At 41.9% G+C, this 26,753-nt stretch overlaps 1 protein-coding gene across 5 annotated transcripts in view; it reads right to left on the bottom strand.

Moving 5' to 3' along the window:
• The window catches only part of UNC13B (unc-13 homolog B), a 206,993-nt gene that overhangs the window by 155,297 nt on the left and 24,943 nt on the right, over positions 1-26,753 (bottom strand). For 4 of the 5 annotated variants that reach the window (XM_074533532.1, XM_074533534.1, XM_074533533.1 and 1 more), the window contains exons 2-7: positions 25,165-25,194; positions 21,819-21,918; positions 17,858-17,975; positions 16,783-16,906; positions 8,958-9,028; positions 5,785-5,842 (exon numbers count right to left, since the gene is read on the bottom strand). In XM_074533532.1, the coding sequence (XP_074389633.1) occupies positions 5,785-5,842; positions 8,958-9,028; positions 16,783-16,906; positions 17,858-17,975; positions 21,819-21,918; positions 25,165-25,194 (501 nt within the window). The remainder of the gene's footprint in view (positions 1-5,784; positions 5,843-8,957; positions 9,029-16,782; positions 16,907-17,857; positions 17,976-21,818; positions 21,919-25,164; positions 25,195-26,753) is intronic. The other variant, XM_074533535.1, reaches the window with a different exon arrangement.

Raw genomic sequence — 26,753 nt, 5'->3', positions numbered from 1 at the left:
AGCCCAGAGAGTGAGCGCCACAAAGCCGCAGGAAAACAAGTATCCCAGAGGGGATTTATCCTAAACAGAGACAAACGGGAGCTGCCAGTCACCCAGAAGCAGAGAGGCCAAGGATATAACTTTCCCAGCTCAGCAGTAAATTGTCACAAAAAGCTCATACAATGGTTCCCCTTGTATGGGCTAAAACAGTTTTTCCCTGGCCTAGCTTAAATCAATAAACAAATAAATAAAGCCATTCATGGGTGCTGTTTTGAATTACACTTACACTGAACAGTTTTTTGAGTTGTAACTACACTGCAGCCAGAAGTTCTACTCCCACTAGAGCACAGCTATACAGTGATTGCAACACGATCTTCAGGGTCACTAACCCTTGAGAAGGGTAAAATAACCATTATTATGATTACTTTACCCTTCCCAAAGTGGTGTGGACTAGAGATGCTGTAGGCAGCTGCTGACCTCTGTTGTTTAAGTGCAGAACCAGGCTGGTAACCACAAAAAAACAACAAGAATCTTGATGTACAGCACACACCTTTACAACAAAGAGGGCAGTGTCACCTCCCAGCATTCTCAATGCTGCCTGACCCTCCACTGTCACGGATCATGCACCTCTGTGAACAATTAGGAGTGGCACGTTCTGGCTTGTTTAAGTGTTTTGACACTGTCAGGCCTTGAGAAACTGGTAGAGCAGATCACTTTTTTATAAATATACCATTACCAAAGAAGAAAAGAAGCAAATTCTCTGCCATCTGCTGCAACAGGGTCATTCACCCCACAGCAGGGCTGGACATCCCCAGCCCAGTAACACAATAATGGCAGCAGAAAATGCTGCATCCACAGCAGAGCACAAATATAAAATCAGTGTTTGGGGCTTGCTGGGGAGGAAGGGGCAGGGAAGGCAATCATCTGGCTGTTAGGCAGACAAAACTCCTCAACAGTGCCATGGGAAGCATCATCATCTCAGCATTAGAACAGTCTCTTCAGGGGAATGAATAAGCCTTCCCAATGTACCAGTGGAATTTGAGCTCCCAAAAAGAAAACCAGTGAGCATCAGGAATGAAACATCTCAGAGTCAGCCTTTGTGGTACCTTTCAAATAGCAGTGCATGCAGAGGAATTAGAAGAATTTTGCAAACCCCCAGATTTTTTCAAATATCAGTGCAAAGAAAGGTCACCACAACAAACTGATCTGGCATCAAACAGCACCCATTCCTAAAATGTGTATAAAACATTTTGCCAGATTTTAAGTAGATAAAAAACTGCTTATGTATCTAAAACAACCGCAGCATTTTTTTTTTCCTGCATGCATGTGCACACACACATGTATTCCAAAGAGCATTAAGAGATGTAACCTTGTATTTTTTCTCTTTCATCTTATGGCAGACCAAGCACAAGCTGGCTTTGATTCTTTCTACCGGTAAAAGAGTATATGAGAAGCTATTGCTTCTTTTGTTGCCAGTACCAACCTACTGTGGGTACCTATCCAGAGCCAAGCAAAATTGTCACCTTCTTCTGATAAAAAAGAAGCACAACAAAACTTACAATAAAACACACACACACATACACACAAAAAGAAAATAAAGAAACCACCATGCACACACACAAAAACACAAAACCCCCAAAATAAAGAAAATCCAAAACAAAACAAACAGATGTACAAAGAAAAAAAAACCCAAACCAACCAATCAACTAACAAAAACCAACCAAAAATTAAAAAACAAAACAAAACAAAAACAATAACAATAACAAAACAATCCCTCCCACCAAAAAAACAAAAACCAAACCAACCCCACCAAAACAAAACCCAAAAATATAAACCACAACAAAACATCAAGACCCACCACAACTCTGGTAACCAGGGATTTCACAGAGCAAAGGATTAAAGGAAATGGAACAAAAACACTGAAGCAGAAAAGGGAAAATAAGTGACACTTAGGTTATCTTTCCTGAGAATCATACTGAACAAATTTTGTCTCTTCCAGATTTGTAAACTCCCTGACAAATGGTGTAGGGCAGTATTTACAGCAGCTGATATTAACCAAGTCTGCCAAATTGATTCTGCAAAGATGCAGAGTATCTTTCTCATCCCAGTTTGCACTGAAACTGATCCAAGTCAGAGCTGCATTTAATATACTCACAGGGTGACTCACTTATGGATTATAATGGACTTCTACGTGTCCAGAAATTATCTTGAGCATGCAAGGAAAAAATTTCTGTAACTCCTCACAAAAAATAACTTAGAGCTTATTGACTCAAAACCAAAGCAATCAAATAATATGTTTTCAATCTGCATAATTTAAAGAGAATTTCCAGACAACAAAACCTTGCTTTCTTTTCAATTTACATTTAATTTCAGGCTGTGGGTAAAAGCCAACATGGAGATGCTGCAGTTTTCTAACACTGACATACCAAAACTTTAATAATTATGACTACATTTAATAGAAAGGCAAACAAAACTGGATGCATGGACACTCCAGTGCTTTGCTTATTGCTTGGGATCACTGAAAGTTAAATCAATTGGAAGCATGTGATCGTTCTGGGGCAGGAGGAATACACAGGGACACACAGCAGTTGGGAGTTAAAAATGAAATGGTTAACTATAATGAAGGAAAGAGGCAAAAGTGCCAAAATCAGCAGGGCCTAGAAAAGACTGTATACGCAACAGAATCACCTGCCTTATTTAAGAACAGGTAGGAAGCCCAAATTCCACAATACCTCAGAAATTATGGGTCAGAGTCTTCTAAGAACAAAACAGCATTTGAGACTGTGAAAAGGAGCCTGAAAGCTCAACAATCTCTGGAAACATTAGAGCTCCCAGTGTGGGCTGAGATTTCCCATGGCACCAAGCCAAGGCAGCAGCCCATACATGCCCAGGAACAAAAACCCACCCTCAGATCACAGGCTGCCTTTCAGATGGGGCCACTTCTCTCACATCCTGTTCCATCCTTCTCCCCCCTCTGCTCAGGGGAGGTAACAGAACAAGTTGCATCCCTGCAGGAAGTGGGAAACCACCACAAGAAAATCTGGTTTGGAAAAGGGAAAAGATGTGTGCAAAGTACAGATGCAGAAGAGAGCAGAAGCGTAATCTAATTTTAACAAGCAAGGACATGTATCTTCCTAATTAGTGAACCTGAACCTGCCTGCTGGAGTAGTATTTTCTCTACCTGGAACAAGGACATCAAAATGGTCTTCTGAGAGTGGCCAGAGCGGCTAAGCAGGACACCAGTGGCACGTGCAGTTATGTACAATTATTTTTTTTAAGTGCAAGCTATGTGAAATGTTTTGCAGAACTCTTGTTCTATAGTGTCTCAGATTTTAAGATAATTTTGTGGTTTTTGAAGGCCTGGGAAAACATTCTTGTGGAGTAAAACCTACTCACACTGAGCATGTTTTTTTCTTTCTTCTAAATAAATGCTTAGTTTGCTGTCCTGTTCCAAACAGTAACCACCATACCTCATCTGGCACATCGAGAAGATGAAAACGAAAAATGATGCAGTGGAAAATTAGATGAGCCTTAAGTGTTCTTAAGGATGTTTTTATTTTATCTAAAAATATACCTACCAATTACTTACCCACATGGTAAGTAAGAACATTCCATATTGAACACATTTTAGAGTGGTAAAGGACACCCATCCTGCTCCTGTGTAAAAAGGGTTGAGCTCCTGTGTCACATGCAAAGGTCAGGTCAGCTTTCAATAGAGATGCAATCTGTGTGTTTTCTGTGTTAAACTCCTGAGTCTCAAAGGACTGTGCTGTATTGAGGCAAGCTGATAACTCTTATGCACAAGTTGATGCAGGCAGAGTTCATTTTTCAAAAGTACCTCTATATTAAATGTCTATTTGTATTTTTTCCATGGAAATAGATACTCATAGGCATCAGATACTTGCAAGCAGTAAACAAGCCAAAGTACATGCAGTGCCATCAGCTTTATTGAAAATTCTTAAATACATTAACAACAGACTGCTATGAAATGTTTAACATCCATTCTAATGAGTGTTTTAATCCCATGAACGATTATATTAATTCCTATGTGACATTAATTGTTCAAACCACAGGGCCTTCAACTGAATATTGCAAAAGGTCACTTTCCAGCAAGATGCAGGCTGTTAACAGGCAGCACAACAAGGGTGGCCATCGTGCTGCTTCTCATTGTGTCTGTCTACAAGAGCCCAGCTGTCTCTCCAGGGAAGAAACCAGCTACAGAGGGCTGTAAAAGCACCCTGATGTGGGAACAGGTGCAGCTATTTTCTCCACACAGAAGCATTACCTCTAATTCACACATACATCTCAATACTTGGGAGATTCAATCAAATCAGCCTCCCTCAAACAAAAGGAAAGCCCAGGGCACAGAGCCAGGAAAATAATTTCAGCAAATAACACATTCGTTTCTTGGACACTTCATACAGCAGACAGTTTTTCTTTGACTTTTTGACATTATGGGTTCTGCAAACTATGTTGGTATGATTTAATTAAATATTAGTTTCTCCCAGTATGTTTCTTATTTACAGGCTTAGCAAATCAACTGTACCCTTTGACCATTTAAAAAACAAAACAAAACACACCAAAAAAAAACCCCAAAGCAGAACAAGAACAGCATAACAACAATAACAACAAAAACCCCAAAACAAAAAACAACAACAAACAAACAAAACAAAAATCCCAAACAAACAAAAAAACCACCCCACCAAACAAAAAACCCTCTGCTTTATTCTTAACATACTTTTTTTTTTTTTTCCAAAATGGGGGGACACAGAAAGTGTTGCCTAGAATGAAAGTATTACTGATAGAGTTCTACATGTTCCAGCTACACAGCACAATCAGGTTTCCTAGGCAATTGGTTAATGTCTAGAGTTGTTGAAGATACTTTAAAGATAACACAACAATAGTATACAGAGAAATTAATTCTACTCAAAAAAGGTAAACAGTAATTAGCATTTCCTAATATTATCAGTTTTGAGGAGATCCTATAATCAGCCTAATGGATAAACAGCCTGCAATGTGTAATATGCACATCTTAAAGGATCTGAAGTAGAGGATAAAAGATTTGTTTAAATTATGAGGCTTGAATTTTATTAATGTTGCTGCCAAAAGTAGATAAGACATTCACAAGAGACATCACTGAGCTTTCATCTATTGTATGTTAAAAGCAGTGTTTCAGAAATCTAATTTTGCAGATCATCAGATACAGTAAGTGCTATATTATTTTTCCATCCATGTTTTCAGAAGCATAAAAAATGCAAGACAAGACAAGAAGAAATTAGTAAAAATATTTTTCCATCCATCAACGCAGCATTGAAAAGTAATAGTGAAGAAATTAGACATCAAGTACACAAATCTCTGGTGCATTTTAAAAGGCTACCAGTAGTACTTGTCTCCACCTATTTTCTGCCTCTTAGAATTTCATTAAACAGTATTAAAAATTATATTTAACACAGGAAGTTTTAGCAGAACATAGCCTAATATAGTCACATGAAAAAACACAGCTTTCTTACTGGTATAAATATTACAAGGGTCTGACAATCTTAGTGACTTTGAACACATTTTCTGTGCCTACTGCACACAAGGACAAGAGCAAGTGCAAGACTCAATGCCTGATTTCACTTCCTGGCATCAGAAGCTGCAGAGCAATATTTTGAGGAGCACAGCTTTTCATAACTGCACAGAAATTTAAGTACTTCTAATAAGAAAATGTTGGTCAGATGTACCATCACTTGACATCTAGCCACAAAAGGAAATCAAGTACATTGAAAGAGGAAAAGATATTAAGAAGAAATAAATCTAACTTACAACACTGGGAGGCAGCACTGGGCAATGGTTTCTTCTGGACTTCCTCCTGAAAGGGATACTAAAGGAAGGAAAGAAAAAATAGGAGGGAATATAGAGAGATAAGAAAGCACGTGGTAACTTTATGACAGCACACCACACATAAGAGAAAATATCCCTGGTATTATCAAAGCACAATATCTATAAGTATAATATCTGTAATATAATCTCCATTATATCTGTATTTGAACACACCCCCAGAACTGTCCTCTTTTTTCATGCCAAAATCACATTCCAAAGTGCACTTCTGTTTAAGGTGAAGTCTGCTTTAGAACAAGCACAGGCCCTATTACCAATTCTGAGACCTTCAATTAGATATTGAAAAGACCTGACTTTCCACACCACAGTGCCACTGTGATAGGGAGCTCCAAACTGGGAATAAGCCTGTTTACATTTAGGCACTCCAGCACAGCCTCAGCAGTTCAAATCTCATGTGGGCTCACACCAAATCCAGAGTAGGAGATGGCAGCAGTGAGGTAATTAATGTGCCTGGCAAGGCAAGAACACAATGTTTGCCCAGCCAACACTTGCAAACTCTCCTGTGATCCACTTCACATCCAAAATGAAGAATTTTTCATCTCATTTAATACTAAATTAGAGAACACAGGGATATTTCAATTAGCCAGCTTTGACTTTTTGCAAAGCTGTTTGTTACAGCATCAAAGCGTTCCCTAGGGGAATGCCAGTGGTTTTATTTTGTTATTCTCTTCTATCTTGTATTACATAAAGACATGAGAAAATTAGGACAATTGACCAAAATAATGAGAACGGTATTTGCTAGTAAAAAAAAGATCTGACAACAAAGGAAGTGGCAAACTTAGCAAGCTGGTGCTGCAGCCTGTGCAAAACACAGCCAGCAGACAGTCTCTCCTTGGATTTGGTAGGGATAAATTGACCAGTTCTGTGCATGGAAGGTGACAGCAGCAGACTTCCGCTGTAGTTATCTTTCAATCTGTGCTATTTAAAATGCACAAGGGATCCTGAAAGGTGGTTAGTCTTATCATCAGCAAACTGCCAACCCACTGAGTTAATCAGGACTGTGAAAACAAGAACTGCCGGATCTCACAGCACTGACTGGTTGACAGAGTGGTGAAAGGAAGTCTGCTGATGAGCAATTTCAGTAGCACAGGACAGCAGTGGGTTCTGAATTATTATCCTCAGAGATCCCAGAATGGCAGCAGCTTGCTCTTTTTAAGGCATCAGCTCAACGGCTATGAAGAGTCCCAAAATGAAAACAGAATATTAGGTGTTTGTAGGAAGGAAGGCTGGAAAGTCTTCCTATGACACCATCTAACTCCAAATGAACCTGCTCCTTCAATACTCCCCTGCAGCTTTTGTCTTTACATTTATTATCTCAAACAGAGATAGGTTCACTTAAAAGAAAGAAGACAAAGGCACAAAGTTGTCTTGTGCTAAAAAACACTGGGCAGATCAGGATTCTGCAGCCCAAAAGGTGAGGTCTGTAAAGCTGAGTGGCAGGGACTGAATGCAGGAGGATCAGTCATTAAATTTCTTCAAACAAACTTGCCTCCAGCTGGTTTCTCAAACACTGGTTTTGTTTGCTCAGAGCAATTAAGATATTTCTTCAGGCAATGCACAATTAAGATGGTGAATTCCTTTGCAGAAACATAACTGACCTGGGTGCATTTAAAGGGCAACTGGCATCCACAAAAGAGAAATCCATTGAGTGCTGTTCAACACAAGGATACCGCCTCTGGCTCTGGAAGTTCCTGAGCTACAAGTCACTGCCACTTAGGGGAATATGCAAGAAATCATCCCCATTCTAGATGGCTGGCTAATGTGGAGAACTATAGAAGAACCACCTGAGGCCCTGGTTGGGTTTTTTTCGCCCTGGTTGAAGGGAACATGCATAATAAATCTGAAATCACTAGGTCACAAATACGGAGATATTACTTCATTACTGGTATTTGATAAGAGCTTGCAGTTAGCAAGCAGATGTGTGGCACTGCAGGGAAAGGGGAGACCCAGAAAGCTCAGGGGATCTTTTAGCACACACCAGCTCAGTGAAGCACTAGAGGGCACCTGTGCCTCGCTGAAGTACCTGAACTGCTGCTCCAGCCCGCGGGAGCGGGGAGGAACCACAGCAGCATCACTGACAGCACAACTGACAGACTGGGCTTTTCATCGATTCCTAGAGGCTTTCAAACTTCTAGGAAGGCAAGAGAGGCTGCCCTAAATTCTTTAATTTTTTTTTCTACCCCAATATTGGTCTGTTCTCAAAAATATAATCCACCGTATTTCCTTCATCTGCACAGTAAACCAAATCACTCACATAATGAACAGAAAAGAATAGATGAAGGATCCCAGAACAAAAATCTGCTGAAATCATTGCATTGGCAAAGTATTTTGCAAGTTATCTTGTTATGGAAACACTCGCTATGGAAAGAGACCTTGCAAAAAGGCTTCACCAGCACCATACTCTTACTCAATGACGTTCACATCAACACATGAGTATTGGGGTTTTCTATATCTTTCATTTCTGGTACAGGCATTAACATGCTAAATCTTATTCTGCAAACAGTATGAACTGCAAACAAAATTTTAGTCATTCAACAGTCTCTTAAAAATAAAAAAAGTAACTTCTATTTTATAGCTGCTTAGCCAAGTACACACCAGAGCTAGGGAACCAAAGCCATAGCTACAACTTATTCTAACACAAGATACACATAAACTGAGCCTTCAACAACTGCATTAGGACAAAAGCCAACACATCCAACAGTCCTCAGTTCAAATGAAGAATCATTATCTTGCTTTGTCATCTTCAAAGAAATATTGAACTGCAAAAAAAGTCCTTTTTGACTTGATTTCACAAAAAGAACCTATCACAGCCTGTCAAAAATGGTTTCACTGTCTGCTCAGGTAAAGCACGGTGTTGCCTTTCCTTTGAACATATCTGCATAAACAGAACATTATTCAAGCACTTCCAGCTTGCAGAATAATATTCTCCTCCTTAACAATAAACAGCATGCTTGAGAAAAGAGTTCTGTAAGCAGTATGGAAAACTTGTAAATTAACAACATTCAGTATTTACACTAATCACAGGGATCCAATACAAAGAATAAAAGCTAGTTATAAGACATTCAGGGCTACAATATTCTTTCAATTTAGATATTTACCTCATCATCTCCCAGTGAATTTATTTGTTCTAATTTTCTGGTCCAGTATCTGGCCTCTTCTTCAGGGATATCTAAGTCAAAAGAGTAAGTCACACCACCTTATTAACCAGGTAACTTTGCATTCATCACCATTATTATTAAAGATCACACAAAAAAGCCCACATGTGATTTTTAAGAAAAATTACTGTCTTATGTTACCACTCAGATGGAAAACAAACATTGTAAATAGCAGCACACTTCAAGGGCTTACCTGCTTTCTCGTTTAAAGCTGATTAACCAAATGCACACTTCCACAGAGGTAGGAAAGAAAAAGACAAACTAGTTCACATTCATTTCAAGTATTAGTTTGATGGAGAGCCATTTCACAACAGCAAGCATATTTTAATACACTTGCATATGTTTGGTAACACATAACAAGAGCATCTTCTGGAGGCTTTTTGTAATTTTTAGAAGGCAGAACAAGGGCTGCCTTTGAATAGCATAGCTTATGCACACCAATAGCACACCTCCTGATGTAGCACAAATTAGTTACCAAAAAATAAATGATCTCTTATTTCTTTGCCAGCAATAAGCCAAATATTTTGAGGGTATAAACAGTGTTATAGGCAGTCATATTCACATGAAAGCACATTCTTCCTTTTACGCCACACTGCAGCTTCACTGTGAAAGGAATCACAACATTTTCACCTTCGAGAAGAGTTACCAAGCTGACAGCAAGTAGCAAGCATTATCACTTTTATTGTGGTAACTATTTTCTATTTCACACCCTGAAGTAATATACTGTCCTAATGGAACACTGACTTCTGCCACTCAAAATTTCGCCTTTCAAAGGCACAAGCTCAGAGATGCAGATAACCTGCTGTGAAAAGCTTAACACAAAATTATTTAGGGATGGAGTGGTGTGAAAACATTGGAAAAGAAAAAAAAGAAGGATGTAGATTTGTTTTGTTTGCGTTCTTTTCTAGCCACTCAACATCCCTGAATGTAGCAACTTCTGAAATCTGCCTATTTATGGCCTGGAACTGCACCACTGCAGAAACGTCAAAGCTCACAGAGGGAGGAAATGGAGGGAGTGCTCCAGCTAAAAACACCACCAGCCCTGCAAGCTGACACGAAGATAGTGCTATACCAGTTCAGCTGGTTTTCCCATCTCCTGTAACTCTTCACACTTTCAGGTGGCCTCAAAAAGTTTGCTTCCCTGCAATGAACTGTACTCCATGGACACCACCACAATGATATGCTAAGTTATGCATTGGCAAGAACGGGACAAGCAGGACAGGGTGGCCTCCTGATGAAAAGGTCATTCTAAAAGTTACATCCACTTTCACTCCTCACAGGAAAAAAAAAAACCAAAAAACAAATTTTATTGGCAGGTGAGCATTCCACTGGAAGCCACAATGCTTTCAGAAAGGACCAAGAACTGCTTTCTTCTTGTAACAGAGAATGTTTGTTCTATATGTGGCCTCTCTCAGCCACACAAACCATCATCCTAGGAAAGCAACAAGGCCAAAAACACTGCAGGTAACAGAACACAAACCACTGTTAACAGGTACATGCCAGATTTAGTGGAATTTCAAGTTTCAGCAGTAGATACTTCCTTGGACTATGAACCCAGGTCCACATCTTTGTAACAGAAACGCCACTGAATTTTTATGGAACTAGCCTCACCCACACAAGGTGTTAAAATACTCTGCAGTTGAGAAAGTTTTATGGAAGCTTAGGATCCAACTCCAAAAAACCTGCAATATGTAGAAAAAAAGACAACCTATTTCTCCTTGCTTGGAGGGGGACCAAAGTAAGTTATTTTAACCAAAATATACAAAGCCAGCTGCTCTTTCTGATGTACAGTACATTACTTTGTTGTTAAAACCCATCAGAAAACAAGGTAAGAGAAACATGAGAGACTGTTCCACAACTACAAGAGTTGTAGAAACACATACATGATTTTGATCTTCAGGGCTGTGGATCACAGCTTCACAGATTAATTAGATAGTCTGTGCAAATTAAGGCTGGCATTCAAAGCAAATCTGGACAGAACTGATCTATAAAGAAGGCATCAGTAAAGTGAATGGCTATCAACATGCAACCTGATGAGATTTAGGAGAACAAACTCCAGCAATGAGATGAAGAAATCAAAAAATTACAGCAAAGCCCATGGAATTGTCTTGGAAAGACATCACTTCTCTAAGAGGTAAAGAAAAACTCATGAAATGAGGACTAAAAGTCAGAGCTCAAAAAATACAAATCTGGAGCCTGAAATCAGGACTAAAGAGACTGAGGAAGGGTGAAGCAATGACTACCATCAACAGTGCAGCAACTGAGGATGTCTCAGGGTAGAGGCCTCAATGCCTTCCTAAAAACCATGATGTAGTGGCACGCCCAGACATCAAGGAGCAACACTTGTCTCTTGGATTTACTGCTCTTATCTTACAGCTCAGATGCCCATTTCATAAACAGGGCTGGCAGATTTTTACTGCTGGACTGCTGCTTCTATTGAAACACCTTCTTACGCAGGTCGGCGATAAAAATCAGCTACTGTCCAGATAACAGCTGCTGTAAGGACATCTTCCTGATCTCAGAGAAACTCTTGTCATCAATACTAGTATCAGTAAAATTATTGTACAGCACATTTTAAACATTAAGCAATTGGCTTATGATCTTGAGTCATTACCTGCCCAGAAGAAATCCCAATGAGATTTTTTTTTTTTTTTGAGGAAGCTTCTGTTGTGTTTTGCCTCAATCAGCAGTTTTGTTGAAGCTGCTTCTCTGGAATGCACAGAGTGGAAATCCCTAGCACAGAGATCACAGACTGCTTGCAAGGCCCCACTCCCTGGCCAGCTCCTGCATCACTGCTCAGCTTTTGACTACAGTGGAAATTACTGCACTACCTTAACTTCTGCGTAAAAGATAAAAAGATGAACTAGTCCAGAGAGAGGGCACCTGAGGCCTCAGCCATCTCAGGACTCCAGTGACATCATGCTTGGTGAACACAAGGAGTAGGGCTTTATGTCAGTGAAACAAAATTGCTGAAAAACAACCGAGACGAGACAGACAGGTAGAGTCAGTATCTTTTGGTGCTTATTAATTTGAAACCCACAGAGAAACACTGCAAGGTTTACTGTCCTTGCTCTTACTGCCATCCTCAGCTGGAAGCTGAACCCCATCTTCTCTGATCTCCTAAATCTGCAGGGCCTGAATCTGCAGGGTCCATAAGCAGGCACGGACATGGCAATGGCTGGGGTGGGGGATGAGCAACTCCCACGGCATCTCTCAGGACTGAAGGCTCCAAGCTGAGCTGATGTGGGATTCCTGAGCACAGGAGCAGGGGTGTGGGTGGGGCTGCTCAGGGAAAGTGCATGCCCTAACACCTGGAATGGGCACACAGCAGTACAGTGACTTGTCAGAGTGAGAAAGGAAAAAACAGAAGAATGTGGTGCATCCATACAGACCACTTCACTAAGTTAAACCCCTGAGGAAGCTAAATATGACAGCATTCCTGCTTAGAAATCTCTAGCTTGGCAACAACCAGGCACTTCAGTCCTAAAGCTTTTCTTCTCCTGAGATTTTCTGGTCCTTGCTCTGAACCTTGCACATCACCTTGATCCTTCTGAGCTTTCCCAAGGTGGCTGGGGCAAAACCTAGCTTGGCAGGAGTGAGAAAAAGTGCTGAAAGCAGAAATTATATCCTCTCTCCCCCTATTTTCCTGCAAGTGTTCACCAGGCTTCCCCTCTTCCCAGCCCAAATTTCCTCCCTTTTCCAATGTATGGGAACCTTCCTAAGTTCTCACTGAAGTGACTTGGCTGAAGTGAGTTTTTTTTCCTGTTCAGTTCCCAAGACACTAAAATAACAAAGCACATTTACCCTACCTCATGGTTAGATGCAGATCAGCATGCTCCCACCCTGGGAGTGTTGAGAACACTAAAAGCATCTTCACTCCAATTATGAACTAGAAACTGCCTGGCACAGAACCAAACTGTTATAGTTTGGGAGCCAAAAGCATTTTTGAGTACTGCATCCTGTGAGGGATTTGCACAGTCACTGCACTTCTAAAAAGGGGGGACAAAGTAAATTGCTATCAAGCAGAACAATTTTACACTTGGAAAGCAGCATCCTGAAAAATCTGCGCCAATGCACACTCACCACATCAAAACAATAATAGCAAGATGATCTTCTGCCTACCAGAAAATTTTCTAAATCAACCAAGGATAGCAGTATCCCTCCACTGTCTCTCTTGTTCCAAAGAGGAAACAGATATTATCAGAGGAGAAAGTGGCTCCAGCCTGTCTCAGCTATCAGCCACTTCTTTCCATGAAGAAGGCAGTTTATTGCCATTTTTAATAGACTACCAAGCACAAACCTTCTCACTCTACATGTTAATATAATGCTCACATTTCCCATCCTCACTATTCGTTACACTTTTGTAGCAGAGGATTTGCAGCCGTTCTTGTTTCTGTGAGACTGCACATTCAAGAACATGGGGCTGGCAGAGAGAGCATCGTAAGCCAGCCTGGTGCCCAGGACTGCAGTCCGTCACACAGAGATGTGAAGCACAGCAGGGCCCACAGAGCTGCCCTCCCCTGCACAGCACGTGCTGGTGTCACACTAGCTGACCACAGGGCAACAGCTGCATCTGGAACATGCCACGGCACACACACATCTGGAACATGCCACAGCACACACAGGGGCACATGAGGGCCACCATCAGTGTTCTCTGTCCCACTACAAATCTGGCCATAACTCCTGCATGACCTCAAAAAAGCTCATTTTCTATCACCCAAAGCAGAGACTAAACTTCCACCAGCCTTTGCTAGGAGACAACTGCTTCCCAACTCCATGCCTGGTAAATACTTGAAAACAACATTATATGAAAGAAAAAAAATTAAAAATCTCTAAGCTGTCTCCATCATGTACTACCATTATCAGCATGTTTTGCACTTATTTTTGCTTTAGCAGCTCCTGTCTCCAGAATACCAGCAGAAGAGATACCAGGAAGGAAGAATCTTGAATGTATCAAGATTCAAGGTGGAAGCAGAACCAGCAAGCTAATCCAGGATAAATGCAAACAATATTTTGCTGCAAACTACAAACCAGTTTCTAAACCTCTTTGCATACACCATAATGTTTTACATCAACGACTTCAGCTTTTCTGGTTTTCAAATACTTTATTCTTTTTTACAAACCCTTAAAAACCTCTCAAGCTCCACCTAAATACAATGAAATATTTTAAATACATTGAATCACCTGGGGCACTGCATCTGTGTGCATCTAAATGAGAGAGCAGCCAGAAATTACAGAAAAAGCACAGCAGCACAGCCAAACAGGAGAACACACAGTTTTTTTTAAAGCTGGTATCCCAGACAGCAATATTTTCCCCAACCTGAAAAGCAGCACAAGCTGTACATGAGCTCACACATCACTCTGGTTCTCATGCATCTAGCCCAGAGATCTTCACCTGGGAAACAAAACATGACACACAATGTTCTTAAGTGTCACTCCAAACCTGCTGTTGGTAAAATCTTGCCTCTATGGCCCAGCTGCTGACTTAAGAACTTCCACAGCACATCAGTGATCCATTTACTTCCCTGTGTAGGGATAAAGCAGCAGCTCCCAACTCATATGATAAAGAATCTCAGCATGCAGGGCACTAAGAATCCATAGTGCTGCCATCCAGCTAAAGGGAAACTGACCTGCAAATCCATTGGGAGAGATGCAGAGGCAGTGCTGTGAGCTCCATGCACCCCTCCAAGGGAAAGGAGACAGAGCCTAACCCATGGTGCAGCGTCCTCCTCTGTCCCAAAGGTGATGGCAGGAGATACTTAGTCATGGTGTGAGGGGAAGCACCACTGGAGTAGGGTTGATGCCACTTTCTAGAGGAGTTTGACACACCCTTAGTGCCTCCTGCTTTTCAACCTGCTTCTGACCTTGCCATGGCACATCAGACTGAAAACGGAGTTCAAAGCAAAAACTGCAGCACTCTTCTAGGGAAGGGCAGCCTTTGAAGAGCTAACTCATACGTCTATTTTTTCCTGGACATTATGAAACCCTGGACAGGCAGATAACTTTTCACACTCTAGAACAAAAACCGTTCAACACAACAGTGCAGAATCCCTGCTATTTCAGTATTTGGCATGGTAAGGAAAGACATAAGAATTGCAAAAGCACATTATTACCTGAAATACTTTGATTTTTAAAATTCATATGTTCTTACATATCTACATGGAGTCTGTTTTCTTATGCTTGAAAAAATACTTCAAAACGCAATGCAGTCCATAATATGAATGGCAAAAGAAAGCAAATTCTCTTTTGGTCACTCTCAATACAAAGGAAGACACCACAACTTCATTTCCTTTTAAAGCAGCGACAGTTTACAAGCAAGTGTGGCAGAATTAATTCAGATGAGAAGGCAGTGGCTACAAGCCTTGCCTTCAGCTCTGTGTGCTTGTTCTGTCCCTCCCACAAGCCTCAACACTTGTACCAAATAACCAAGATTTGTGGTGAGGTAAAACAGGTTTGTTCCTCCTCTTGCATAAAAAGTAATTTCAGCAATAAACCTCCCATGAACAGCAGCAGTGGAACCAGGATATTTCTCTGGGGAAGAGGGATGGCTGCTGACCAGCATCACACAGCTGTCAGGACAGCTGAGGTGTCAGGTACCTCTTCCCCTTTGCACACTGGACTGTATTTAAAGAGCAGTGCCACTGCTCCTTCAGAACACTGTGCTCTCCCAGAAGTGCAACCATCCAGGGCACTGTGCACACTCACAACAGTGCACTCACAGCACAAAACTCAATTTGGACTGACTCCTCACCTGCAGGGCCCAGCCTGCACCGTCCCCTGGCACCATACTCCCCTGCAGGTAGAGTATGAGACCCACAGGTGTCCTAAGGTCCTCCCACAACAGATGGACAATCCTGACAGGTGCTGACCAAACGCCAGTGCCTGCACCAACGCTGTATACCCCTGCTTAGAGCTGGATACAAATTGCTCACACTGACTAGGGCATTGCAGCAAAAAGGATGCAACAGGCAGAGGGGGAGGGATAAGCCTTGCAAGGACAGAACACTTTGAAACACTTCAATGCTCAGTGCATGAAAAAAAAATAGCACAAATCCCAAAAACATCATCTCAAGCATCAGCCAAGAGCTGGAAAGAGAAGTTATGCAAGCCTAGGATGCATTCTAGCATGGTCTTACTTTTGGGGTTTATTTGGTTTGGGGGCTGCTTTTGTTTGCTTGAGTAAAATGAAATTTTAAAATTACACAGATCTTTACTTGAGATCAGTTTGCTCCAATTAGCTGCTTTTCTGTATTTTGCATTTTTCAACCATAAATAATTGCCAGAAAGGCAGTTCTTACAACATTAAGTTATTTATATACTCTGCTAATGATGATGTTCAGGAGCACTAAGCATTAATGTTTCACTAACTGAACTGCACATGTCTAAGAGGGCTACGTGCACTCACCACAGCACAGCTCTAACAACACACTTGACCTCCTCTAGAGCTAAATCTGTCTAGATTCAAAGAAGCAAATGATCTTGCTCAGGAAGAAAATGTGTGACTACACAATCCTGAAACACTATTAGAAGAAAAAACTGCTGCTAGTCCAAATATTCCAGCAACCAGGGACTTTCAAATATTTCATACTTATTCAGATCTTGTTAGAAAGAAGCAAAACAAAAAATTAATACTAGCCACATGACCTCTACTGAACAACTCTGACTGAACTGAGAATGAACACAAAAGACAACTTAATAATAAAACTTCAGTTATTCTCACTTTCTCTCCACTGTCAGCACCCTGGGTAAGTTATGGCAATGCACTTACCAAAAGGTAATTCAAATCTTGTGTCCAGCAAAATTTTATGAGGAGTTGGGTTTTTGGTTCCACAGATTTCATCATGTTTCATTACAACTTCTGCCTCCAGCGTAGACCATTCCCCAGGACCTTCCTGTGAATCAAAGGCCTTAAGTGAAGAAACATTCAAGTCTGAAGAACTTTATGCACCAACTCTCACACATTTGCTAATACAGTCCAAAAAGAGCTTAACACAATTATCAACCCTATTTTTACATCAACTTACAACCATTTAGCATGCACTGCCTTTTTCTTCCAAATTGGATTTCTTCCAAATCTCAGAGGCACCTACCAGAGCAAGCAGCAAAGAGAAGTGCTGCCTTCTCAGTGGAACTGCAAAGGCAGACCCTCAAAGGCAGGACTGAGGAGCATCTGGACAGTGAGAGGAATTGAGAACCAGCCAGACCTCATGCCCACACTTCACAGCATTCCCACTCTTTTCCTTTTATGGAAAATATAATTTATCTCTCCCTGCTCAAATACAATAATCTTCTAAGCAAATACTATAAAATTTGAGTTAAAAATGCTTAGCTGCAACAACTGCCAAACTCAGTAGTTAGGGCAGTTATAGACATTGAGACATCCAACTTCCCACTTTTGTCCACATACATTAGCATAACGTTCACCTAACACTACCACCAGAAGCCCTAAGAAGATACTGCATATGTGCTCTGGGCCTACCTTCTCAGCTGGACAAGACAGAGGTCTTTAGCACCAAGTCATAGGAATTTGACCATCAGACTAAGCAGTCAGTTCTTAAGATTTCAGACACTTAGGTCTGTGTTCCTTAACAGATCAGGCCCTAGTTCTTGAGTCCACACAAGTGAAATGAAACCAAAGAGCCCTATATGAGGGCTCTCAGTTGTGATCTCACTACAAAATCAAAACTAATGTGATGAGACAACCCTCTCTGCTCACTCAGCCTTCCTGACTTTGCAAGTGGAAGTTCTGCTGAGGAGCTCAGTCTGGGCTGCACCAGGCTAGATCTGTAATGCATTAATTAACAACATTAGAAACACAAATACAGGTTCTCTGTCAGGTTAACCTCATCAGATTGGTGAATGGCCTTCAAAGCAATCCACACGGTCCCAACCAGGGTGTCCCATATCAGTCCTTTGTTCCATACTTCCACAATTAGGCCCAGGTCCAGTCGACTGATCTCACTGCAAGAAAAGTAAAAGCAGCACAGATGAGAAAAAAGTAGAATACAATCTAATTTTGTTTCATGTTCTGCATTACCACCATGATTATACCAGTGAATGATTTCCACAAAGCCGTGTCAAGTTACAGAGAGCTCCTGGAAGTGTGTGGCTGAGGCAGCTTATACTCACAGGGAACACCAGTTTCTAGTAACTCAAACTTTAATACTAATTACACAAAGAGTGCAAACTAAAACTCTGAACTATGTCATGCAAGAAATGCCAGTAGGGAACTCATCACTGCAGCTATGTACACAGGAGAAGGAAGTGTACCTTGGACCAAAACCTAGAGGTGAGCTGTTCTTTGTCATGAGACACCCCATCTCTAACACAGTGAGTGTCTCCCTTGGCAGCACAGCAACACAGGTGTACTCTGGCAGGTGCAATCATGCCAATACTTGCCTGTGAGTGGAGGTACTCCCAGCCAAAATTAACAGTCCCACATCCAGCACAGCTGCATCAGCAGCACTACCTATTCCTTAGGGCTGTGTGTCACCACTTCTGCTCCAGCACCAGCTGCTTCCACACGGCCACTGAGTGACTGGTTCTTTGAAATACTGTGAAAGCTTTCAGATCAAACATCTTTCCTCTCATTAACAAAAGGATCTCAAATTTGCTTCTTCTCAATGTTTTACAGCTTTTATGCCTGGCTTCTGCATACTGGTTTGTAACATGCCTACTTCAGAACAGCCTAACACATACATGGCAGACACTGGTAAAAACAACAAAGTAGAGAATAATCCTGAGCTGTCTGTTGACATCACAGCTGTCTCACACTTATCATGAAGAAAGGCTATAACCCATAATTTTTAGAGCTCAGGGCTTCCATCTATTGCAACTGGTAATCTCCAAAAGTAGGATCTTGGACATTCAGTGCTGCTGCCCTCTGCCCAAACACATTTATGTTACAGCTATCAAGGAAATTTAAAAGCATGTGACTGTCTTATTTCTATAGACTGCCATCATGGCCAAAATAAGAAAGAGCTGCTGCAAATCCAAGCATCCACTTGAACTTTGTCTCCTTCTCACAGCTGAAAAAGAACATCATATCTACAAGATTCAAGACAAACCCTGCAATTACAGTAAAGCATATAAATGTCTATTTTAAATCCAAGTGCTTCTGTTCTTGTTTAAGACACAGGAATTAAGGTTAGGAGTGTCCAGTGCTTGAGTGGCTGCAACAGTTCAAAATCAAGCTGTTACACAGCTTTCTAAGAGTTTACTGCTAGCATCTTGTAATCGAGTCTCCAGCATCCTCTGCTCTGATAGGGTTACTCAGTATGGCAAACAGCTGTATCAGCATTGCTCTGCCCTCACCCTGCCTGACATTCATCAGATTGCAGGCTGATGATGACTGGCTGACTGCTGGCTGGCACAGTGTGAGTCCAGAAAGGGAAGGGAAGGAAGTAATACTCTATTTTCAGTCACAGTGTAAAACCATGTACTTTGCTTCGATATACACTCTGTAGAGCAGGACACTGGTCATGATCCCCCAAAGGGCTCCTCTACAGATCTCCAAAGGACAGGTCACCAGGTAAGAAAAATAAATAAAAAGAGTTTCTGTACAGTGGCTTTGATTGCCTTTGTGTCTCCCTTTCTCCACCTTCTGGTTAGATGCAGAACAGCTTCTAAGAACAAAAGAGCTGAGACTGAAATTTGGTGTCGGTTCCTTTCCACACACACACAGGATTTATACAAAGGCATTTCTCACAACTTCAACACCAATTTAATCACTGTGTTCTAAACATCAGTGGGCACTTTCACTCAAGGTGTTTCCTGCAAATATGCAGCAAATACACAGTTGTTTTAAAGCTCCTTCAAAATTCAAAGATGACCCCAGGGAATACACTGAAGTGCTTAACTGGTCTGGTACATAGCCAAATCTCAAACAACCCCAGAGACTCAAATTCTGCAGTGCTTTGTCTCACAAGGAGTTTGGCAGCAAAACCAACAAACACAGACAGGAAGCATTTTTTTTTGCTTATGGTCTATTCTTCTACTATGCCTCATGAAAAAGGTAAACACAGCACAGACAGCAAAAGCAGCCTTCCCTTGGGGAAAAACAGCTGTGCTCAAAATCCTTTTCCAACTCCAGAAAGAAAAAGAGGAAACTAGAGAACAGTAGTATTGGAATACCAGCACTGTTTCCCCAGGACAACTTAATGTACACAGGATCATGCAAAACACATTCGTTCCCACATGTAATATTTCTGTTATAAGGAGACACCAGAACTACTGTAGAGTTGCCTGGCTAAAGCAGGGACAATAATGGCAAGGTAGTTCAGCTAATATTCTGCTTCCATATTCCCTAGCAACTAATTATGGAGCGTCTCAGTGACTTTACAGCATGCTACCTCAGCTCCCAGCTGATACCAGAGTGCAGCTCCAGGAGCTGCTTGAGGGGAAGGAGGAGAAGCAACCACAGGAGCATTCATCCAACACATTCAAGTGCTTTCTTAAATCTCCACTGAGAAGCCTCCTTCGTAGCTGGCTGGGTTTAAAACTAGCTCCTGCCCACAGGATGAGCACAAATCACAGGAAGAAAGAGTTAGTAGTTTGAGTATGGGCATGTGACTTGAATGGTAGGTTCAACTCCTTGTCCCAGCCTTACTCAGTCCTGAAATGTTTTACATCAGTGACGGCCAAGGCCTCTGTCTGACCAGGAGCTGCAGAACTGAGCAGATGTTGGTGCTCAGGAGCGTGTGCGTTTCACCAGATGCCAAAGGACAGGCTCCAGACTCTCCGTGCAGGAGCACACACCTCTTGAGCTGCTCCAAAAGCAGAGTACTGCCAAACAAGGGAGGTGGGAGCACAGCTATGATGAAAATACTGTACTGACCCAGGTGGCCTCCTTAACCTGAGGCAACAACCTCCCACTTCCCGCTGAGGAGAAACAAACTGCTGCTGGATTAGGAAACATATTCACAAAATTCCATGGGGGGGTGTCTCCTACTGCAGATACTATGTAAATACCTCAAACACATTGAAAAACAGTAGCACTAGCTTTGACCCCACAAGATGAATACAACATCATTTCCCTCCCCCCTCATTTAGTAAATTTAGTTCAATTTGCCTTACAAAGCTATAGAAACAGAAGCAGATGCAGTATAATCAATAAAACATTCATTCACCAGAAAAAAAAACGCCACCATTCTAAAAGACAGTGGGAAATCCTTGGCTATATGTCACGTCTGTGAGAACCAAGGCAAATCAGAAGTGCCAACTGCACCAGAAGCCCCAGGAAAAGCTGGAATTAACTGGCTCTGCTGCTCACGGAGCAGTTCCTAACTGAGGTAACCAGGATCACCTCGTAGAGGCTTTGAGTGCACTAACAACAGCCTTTAATTGCCCTGACCAGCCTCTCCAGCCCTCTTCCCACACCCAGGAGCTCCATTTAAGCTCAGCTCTGGGCCCTTTGGTCCTTGGCTAAGCTATGTTGCAGGTGTGTGTGTGTGTCTCGGCTTACAGACACAGCTGTGCACATACTGGTCAAGGACAGCATCAATCCAGACCCAACCCACACAGTAATTTCCCAGCTCAACCTCAGACTCAGCCTCTCACTACAGACCTGACTTGGCAATTCCATGGCTCCAGCTGAGACAATCTCCCAACACACATCCTCCACCACAGCCCAATGCGTACAACAGGAAAGAAAATTATTTAGGTTGTCACCAGGCTTGTGCACTTTACCTACGCAAACATTACGGTTCCTACACACACCAGCAGCCCTGTATGAACACCAGGGCCACAGAAGGACTCAACCACGAGCACCTCCATAGCACCATGCTGTGCACCCACTATACTTACAACATAAAATCCTGCTCCCAGCAGGGCTGGTCACCGCGCACGGCCACCGTCGTGCTCTTCACATTTTGCACTTTCAAGGTCACATACGTATTGAATTTATCTGGGGAATGAGACACAAAATGTTACTTCTATCGTCATACTCCCTCATCACATCACCTGCAACACTGCAATGTTTTCAGTTCATACAGTGCATCCAGGGAGGCCTCAGATGAAAAACCCATATGGAAAGATATCACTAGGTTTGAGAAGCCAAATGTTCAAGATGTTTTCCACATGCATCAAATTTTCAGTCACAGCCTTTTTAGAAATTCAAGCACAAATGAACAAAAACTCCAAGCATTCACTTGCAGTAAGACAGGGACAAAGAGAGTAAGCTCCTAAAGATCACAGACACTTAGTATGATGCTGCTCCTGAAATGCAGACAAAAGGAAGAAAAGACATTCCAAAGGCACAGGACCCATCACAAATTCTAAAGTGTGAAAAACAAACTTGCAAAACATGCAAGCAAGAGATTGGGTTGGTCATATAATCTCTTCCCTCCTGACCCAACTGCTTTCCTCGTCTCAATCAAGTTGTCCATCCATGAGTCTACAAAGAACCTTACAGACCAGTCAGGGGCAGAACAAAAATATAGATTTATTAGTAAGTGGGCTGAAATGGATCTGACCTAGGAAAACCACATCACACTCACATCTAGACAAGACAGTCTCTGTTTAGATGCTTTGCTCTTAATTTTAAATCTGAAGAAAAATCCTGGAAGAGCTTTTTTCCTAATTTCTGCTATCTCTTTGCTAATAAAACCAAAAGCAGCAAAATACAGACACATTCAAAGTTTGAATATCAGCATGCAAGAAGGAACAAACTCCCTTGTAAGGGGAGTTATCACCTCAGGCCTATCAGTTTCAAACAGCCTGCAACAAGACATGCTAAATACACAGAAAGCAGTCTACATATTTTAATACTTCAGTGTTCTGCTACATCTATTCACTGTGTTTGATCTCAAGTCAATTTTGTCAATACTGTCAAAATTTCATATAAAAAAAAAAGATGTAACAGCCAAAGTGGCTTTACAAAGGGGAAATCACAGCTGACAAATCTGATGACCTTCTAGGGCTATGGCACTGTTGCATGGGGCAGAGTAACTGACATTGTCTGCCTGGATTTGTGCACAGCACAACATTCTTGTATATAAATCAGAGAGCCATGGATTTGATGGATGGAGCACTTGGTGGATAAAGAACTGGCTGGCTGGCCACACCCAAAGACTTGTGGTCTTTGATTCAGTGTCCACCTGGTTACCAGTGACAAGCGGTGTCCCTCAGGGGCCAGAACTGGGGCTGACACTGCTCAGTGACAGAACCATGGGATCAGGGACATCCTCAGCAAGTTCACTGATGACACCAAGCTGTGTGGGGCAGTCATGCTCTGGAGGGAAGGGATTCCATTCAGAGGGACCTGGACAGCTGGAGAAGTGGGACTGTGCAAACCTCATGAAGCTGGCTGATGAGTAACTAACTCAGCATAAGCCAGCAGTGTGTGCTCACAGCCCAGAAAGCCAAAAGTATCCTGGGATGCCAACCAAAGGAGTGTGAGCAGCAGGTCAAGGAAGACAATTCATCCCCTCTAGTCTTGTGACATCTCCCCTGGATTACTGCACAAAGTTCTGGCATCCCCATTATAAGGAGGACACAGAAGTGCTGGAGCAAGTGCAGAGGAGGAAACAAAGCTGGTAAGAAGAGCGGAGCACTTTCCCTATGATGACAGGCTCAGGAAATCAGGGCTGTTCAGGCTGGCACAGAGAAGACTGTGTAGAGATCTCACAGCAATCTTCCAATAGCTGAAGGGGCCTACAGGGAATCCAGAAAGTGACTCTTCATCAGGGACCAGAGTGATAGGGCAGGGAATAAAAGGTACAAACTGAAAGAGAGGAAATTTAGTTGGGTATTAGCAAGAAATTCTTTACTGTCACGGTGTTGAGACACTAGCTCAGGTTGCCCAAGGAGCTGTGGATGCCCAGTCCTGATAGTGTTTGAGGCCAGGCAGGATAAGGCACTGGTCTAGTGGAAGGTGTCCCTGCCCATGGCATAGAAATAGATGATTCTTTAGATCCCTTCCAAATCCTTAACATTCTATGACTGTATAGTTGTGTAATTTTTAAGCATCATTGCTGTGGGTTACTATACTACATCTCAGCATCTAGCTTCCAGTGAAGGAAGAAACAGAAATTATATGATGCAGAAGCTCAGGAAGGAGTCAGAGTCTCGGAATTGCGATTCCTACATATCCAGTTATTCACTACTACATTACCCCTCCCTGTCATTTTACCCCTGCATCCTCCTGGTACCCTGAGATTGTCAGTGAAACCACACACTTGGCTGAGTTAAACCTAGTCTAGAGGACAAATCTTTTGCATTTATGAGCAGGTCTCTTGATTAGGGAAAAGATAAAGTACACACTGTCTCCCTTCCAGTCTGGGCACTCAGTTTTCCTTCCCTGGAAATTAAAGGTTGGTGCACAGACAGACCTTGATCTGCCACGGAATATGCATGAGTCCTGGAAAGTTTTCTGCCATAATCTGAGGACGGCTATATCCAAAGAATTAAGCCAAATAATTAAGTTAAAATACAGGTGGGCAACTGTTTCAGATCTAAACACTTGAATAGGTGTTATGCCAGAAGTTTTCATTAATAGGAATTTTATAAAAGTGCTTATTCTTTTGTAAACTGTACATCAAATTTCAATTGATAAATCGATTTGCTTGCTAAGGGATTCTTTGCTGGCTTCTGAACCACAGTGAAAAGAAATTGCCCAGACTGTAAATTCTGGGTGTGACTAGCTGTTGCAGACACAAAACCAGTGGATGGGATTTTAATTCCAAGCACTTCCAGCTATTACTGACTGCTGACTGACATTCAGATTCACTTCTGCAGTTCCATCCAGCAAACCCAGTCAGGATTGAGAAGGCACTAAATCCACAGACACACACACACGCCAGTTCTGCTTAGTGGACACTTTCAGACCCTGTTTTGAAGAGGGAAAGAGGCAGGATGAGATGAAAGGGTCAGGTGGGTGGGGAAGGGTGACAGTTAAGGAGCACATTTCCTCATCCATCACCTGTTCAGGCCAGGTTGAGCAGACAGAGGTTTCTTACCACTGTGACACCAGGTCACAGCCTCAAGTTTTCTACTAACTCAAACTGCCTGGATTTTCAAGGTAGATTAGGTCACTCCTAAGGAGAACATGAAGGAACTGAGATGAGATGGAGAAAAACTGGAGGGAGCAGCACAAACAGCAGGGAGAGTCAGGGTCCCCATTGCTGCAAACAAGCAGAAGAGCATGACTTACCTGGTGGTCCATGGAGTTTAGCTTTTTTTACTGTAAAGAGAAAAAAGAGAGAGAACAAAATAAGAGATTGTCAGTGATTTTGTCCTGCTATAGCTTCCTTTGAGTTAAAGCCTCACAGTGCATTATATTAACTAGACAACATCCCCTGCACAGAGTGCTGGTAGCTGGAAATTCACACTCAGTTAAACAGATCTGGGGACAAACACTCCGTTGTACCCCAAGGCAGCTCTCTAAAGTGAGGCATTTAAAAAAACAATCACAGGCTTAATGTTTGGAAAGCAATGTGATATGTCTAATGCAAAGCAATCTCAACATCACCCCTTTGCAACCAGAAGTTACTGCTGCTTAGCAAGATGTCATTTCATACTGCCTCGCTTACAAAGTTACTTACAAACATTCTAGAAGAAATAAACAATTCTTTATAAACAAAGAAATTCTCCAAACACTGTATAGCAGAGCACAAATTGAAAATAATCAAGCCTGAATAGCAGCTCTCTAAGAAGCTCTATACTATGACATTGTCAATTAAATTAAATAAGCCAAACAGCAGTGTAAACTCAAATGTCACTTTTACAAGCTCTACCCTGTTAATTTAATTCCAAGACAGTATTTATATATAAAAATAGAATTGTTAAAACATAAAACAGTATTGGCTCTTATCTCACCAGATGGAGAAGGTCCATGTCTACCTAGGGGCGATTTTGTTTACATTTCCCTTTTGCAAGCTCATATCCTCACTAGAGCTATAAGTGTAAGCACTAAGAAAAGACATCTCTAGGCTCCAGCTAACTGTCCCAGAGGAAAACTAAGCCTAAAAAGAAAACACACTTAACAAGCTAGGAAGCAAAATATACCACAGAACAAAAATATTTAAAAGCTGGTGCAGTAAAATTTCCTCCAGAAAACAGACCTACCAATACTTAGTAGAGACTCACAGTATCCATTTTTCAATAATAAAGTTCTAGAAAGAAACATTAATTTTTTTCTTTTTTACTGCCCTGACACCACTACACTCAGAGCTGCAGCAGAGTGGGATAGCAGTCTATCGAGATTGCTATTTGAGAAATTCTCCTTTGCAAGCATTTACAGTCCAGGTAGCTGCCTGCATGAAGTAAAATGCTGCATCGGTACTTTAGGAACTGCTATTGTTAAAAGAGCTGGGGCTTTCACCTAGACTGACAAGGCCACAAGCCCTTAGGTCCAAAATAAATGGGCTCATTTTCGTCCAGATTCAGAACCTGAAGCACTCCTGATGCTGAATGTAATGGTGCAAGCAAAACACAATAGTGTGGGTCAGTGTTCTTGACTGAAGATACAAATGCCTTTAAATCTCCAAATCAGTCTGTTTAAACACTAAGAAATACGCAGGGCAATCTACCCACTTTCTAGGTCCTTTGCATACCACACAAAAGCAGACATTTAATGAAATACTGCCCTGGAGTGGGCAGGCACCAGCTAATCTCTGAACCTCCCCGCTCCCCTCCTTTGGAAGAGGCAGGACACAAAGAAACGAGTGCATGTGCCTGGGGAAAAACGGCAAAAGCAGGCAGTGGACACACAGGAAGGTTCTGCTGGCCTCTCCCTGTTTG

Source organism: Zonotrichia albicollis, chromosome Z (genome assembly GCF_047830755.1).
Source record: "Zonotrichia albicollis isolate bZonAlb1 chromosome Z, bZonAlb1.hap1, whole genome shotgun sequence".
Lineage (NCBI taxonomy): Eukaryota > Metazoa > Chordata > Aves > Passeriformes > Passerellidae > Zonotrichia > Zonotrichia albicollis.
This window is presented reverse-complemented; position numbering and strand designations above follow the sequence as displayed.